The sequence below is a fragment of the Myotis davidii genome, unplaced genomic scaffold (genome assembly GCF_000327345.1).
Source record: "Myotis davidii unplaced genomic scaffold, ASM32734v1 scaffold1273, whole genome shotgun sequence".
Lineage (NCBI taxonomy): Eukaryota > Metazoa > Chordata > Mammalia > Chiroptera > Vespertilionidae > Myotis > Myotis davidii.
Genome location: NW_006284352.1, coordinates 6,348 through 9,796, shown reverse-complemented (window position 1 = coordinate 9,796; position 3,449 = coordinate 6,348). Strand labels below are relative to the sequence as shown.

At 48.9% G+C, this 3,449-nt stretch overlaps 1 protein-coding gene across 1 annotated transcript in view; it reads right to left on the bottom strand.

Annotated features, from left to right (window-relative positions):
* Positions 1–2,243: 2,243 nt before the first annotated feature.
* LOC102766580 (leukocyte immunoglobulin-like receptor subfamily B member 5) overlaps positions 2,244–3,449 on the bottom strand; it is a gene marked incomplete at its 5' end in the record, with an annotated part of 5,475 nt that continues 4,269 nt past the window's right edge. The window contains one exon of the mRNA XM_015571578.1: positions 2,244–2,449. Within this exon, the coding sequence (XP_015427064.1) occupies positions 2,244–2,449 (206 nt within the window). The remainder of the gene's footprint in view (positions 2,450–3,449) is intronic.

The window sequence follows — 3,449 nt, the reverse complement described above, 5'->3', positions numbered from 1 at the left end:
CTGCAGACTGAAAGGTCCCAGGTTCGATTAAAGTCCCAGGTTCGATTCTGGTCAAGGGCATGTACCTTGGTTGCAGGCACATCCCCAGTGGGAGGTATGCAGGAGGCAGCTGATCGATGTTTCTCTCCCATCGATGTTTCTAGCTCTCTATCACTCTCCCTCCCTCTCTGTAAAAAAATCAATAAAATATATTTTTTAAATGCAATATCTGACAAAAAATGTAAACAATGATTAAACCCCAATATACTGTGTCATCTGAGGAAGACAGGAAGTATTGTGGGGTCCAGAGTGGGTGTGAGACATCATTTTAAATTTCTCTTTCCTAGGTTTGTATCTAATTCTGTCCACTTAGTTAATTTCTTTAAATATATTTTTATTGATTTCAGAGAGGAAGGAAGAGGGAGACAGAGATAGAAAATCAATGATGAGAGAAAAATATTGATCAGCTTCCTCGTGCACACCTTCTACTGGGGATCAAGCCCACAAGCCAGGCATGTGCCCTGACCAGAATTGAACCGTCACCTCCTGGTTCATAGGACGACACTCAACCACTGAGCCACACTGCCTGAGTTATTTAGTTACTGAATTCTGGTGAAGTCCTGTGAACTGAAGAGAAGACTCAACAACGCCCATCCGGTCATGTAGTGATAAAAAGTAAATAACATAGTATCCCATAAAAATATATAGATGTTGTACTATGGAATTGTACATTCAAATCCTGTGCAATTTATTAGACAAGGTTCACCACAATAAATGTAATTTTCTAAGCAGGAATTACAGTGAAGGAGAGCATGCGGTGTTAGATGTGTGACCCACACCTGCCATGTGGGATGGACCCTCAAGTCACAGGGGTGAGGAAAGAAGAGTGGGGGTCATCACAGAAAGTCAACCAAGGCACAGAAAGAAAATACACATTTAATGGAGGAAGAAGCTTGTACAGGGAGCCCACAGACATTTTTGTGCACTCAAACCATGTTGTTTCTACTAGAAAAATCAGCACGTAGTTCGACAAACTTGGGGTCCCTCACACCCACTCGGGACCCCACAATACTTTGTGTCTTCCTCAGAGTCTCTTCCACCACATCCTGAGACATCCAGATGGGTTCCAAGGCGACCCCTCTCTGAACCATGCATTGTTCCCTCTCTGTTCACACGCTGGTGGCATTGTGGGTCCTTCTCTGGCTGTTTTGAGCCAGAAATAGCAGCACCCTGAGCACCACCAGGACCAAGCCAACCACACCCATCCGGATGGTATTTCCCACGGTGTAGTCATAGGGGTGGGAAACCAAGAATTGTAGGTAAACAGGTCACAGAGGGCAGGGCAGACCAAATTCACCTGAGGACCCTGGTTGCCCACCCAAGGCACCCACCTCTCCTTGACATGACATGACCCTATAGGCCCAGTCCCAGGGAGGACCTTGCATATCCAGTCGTCTAGGATTTAATGCAATCTTTTTTCCTAAGTTTTTTTTTAGTTTATTTTTATTCTTGACAGTATTACTGATTTCCTTTATTTCCCTCCACCTAGCCCCCAATGCAGGCCTTTAATTCTTGATATAATAGCTTAGGAAATTGAATATTTAAGGCTTTTCCTTTTTCCAAAATATTTATTCATAGTTTTCAGTTTTCTTATTTCATAGGTCCGCTATGTATCTACATAAAAGCCTAAGTGACTGTTACGACCAAACAACCAAAACGACTGGATGACCAGCCAGTAGCTAAGATGCGCACTGACCCAGACCTTGCTGCTGGGGCCCTGATGGCCCTGAATCTGATTCACCCACACCCCGGACCCAGAGAGGAGGGAGGAGGGAGCCCGATTCCTGGTGGAATTGGCCATTGGTTAGCTTGCTGCTGGGGCCAACCTCTCATGGTCCGTCCCCCTCAGGAGGCTGCCTGCCCTTCATGGCCTTGATTGCTGCCCAGGCTGAGGGACCCCACCCATGCAAGAATTCATGCACCAGGCCATTAGTTTACATTATAATATAATTTAAAATATTCACTTCTGGTTTTGGTTCACATATTTATTATTGAGAAGTCTGTTGCTTCATTTTCAAAAGGTAGAGATACAGGTTATCTTTGACTATAAACCTGGAGACTCCTAGAGGCCCCAGGAGCTTTGGGTGTTCCACATCAGGCCTCCAGCCTGGGGCACTAGCCGAGTGTCCATGGGGCAGCATTCTGGCCTTTCCAGGTATATGCAGGTCCCCTTCCTGAAATGTGAGGTCTGCGTCCTTCCTAGGCTAGTGGACAGACAGAGAAGCATACACAATGTGCTCATCTGGGGGCTCATCAGATGGGGAGAAATGGGGTGCAGTTGTCTTCTGATTGAGGGTCAGGAGGTTCAACTGGGCGTAGGTCACATACTGGGGGGTATCACGTACAGCAGCCTGGAGCAGGGGGAGAAAGGGGGATGAAACGTGGTTGGGGTTGGGGAAAACCTGGAGGTCTGGAGAGGACAGGACCCACCTGACTGTCCATCTGTCTGTCCTCTTCTGCTTGTCTGCCCTTTGTGTCCAGCAATCCCCCCAACAGAGGTGAAAGAGAGGTGGCCATTCGCTGCCTGGGTCTTGGTCTGGAGCAGTTCACCTGGACGTATGTCACTCCCTGGGGGCCTTCATCCTGCCTGTTCTGCTGGAGACAGTGAGACAACACAGAGACTCCTTGATTCCACAGTAGAAACCCTCCTGTCAATTATCCTCATGTTGCCAGAGAGATGATTGACACTTTAAATCGCTCAGGTCCCTCTCCTGATGGAATCTGACGGGACTTCCCAAGCCTTGAGGCCTCTGGATGCTTCTATCGTTCTGACTCTTATCCTAACGTGCTCTCTCTTGCTCACTTGGCTCCAGCCTCATGGCCAATCCTCCCAAGAAGCATGTCCTGCCTCAGGACCTTTACACCTGCTCTTTTCCTGTCCCCCATCATGTACTCTGTCTTCTCCTCTTGCTTTATGTTTCTTCACAGCACTTTGCTCTCTTGGACACTGTCTGCTTGTTTGCATATTGTGTCCCTCACCCACAGGTGAGCTCGAGATGTGTGGAGACAGTGTGCCTCAGGCTGCACGATGGTCCATAAATGAAGCCAATAAACAGTGAGCCCTGTCACATCTGCTGGGGGAATGAGTGAAGGGGATCCTGGGGGCCTGTGGGTGAGTCACTCATTCCTGCCTCCTCCTGAGGCCTGGGGCTGCACAAGGTCAGACAGAGGACGAGGGCCCGGCACAGGGGACTATGTAGGAGGGGCCATGGGGTCACAAGGAAACCAGGAGGAGTGAGTCACAGCAGGACGACCTGGGAGCCCAGAGGGGAGGTCAGTGTGGATGTTGCTGAGAAGCAGGTGAGGTGGGACAGAAGGGTCCATTGGATTAAACTGGGCAACAGAAGGTCCTTGGTGGCCTGGACAGGAGCAGGGGTCTCACCCAAGAATCCAGCTCCAGGCACCCCCAG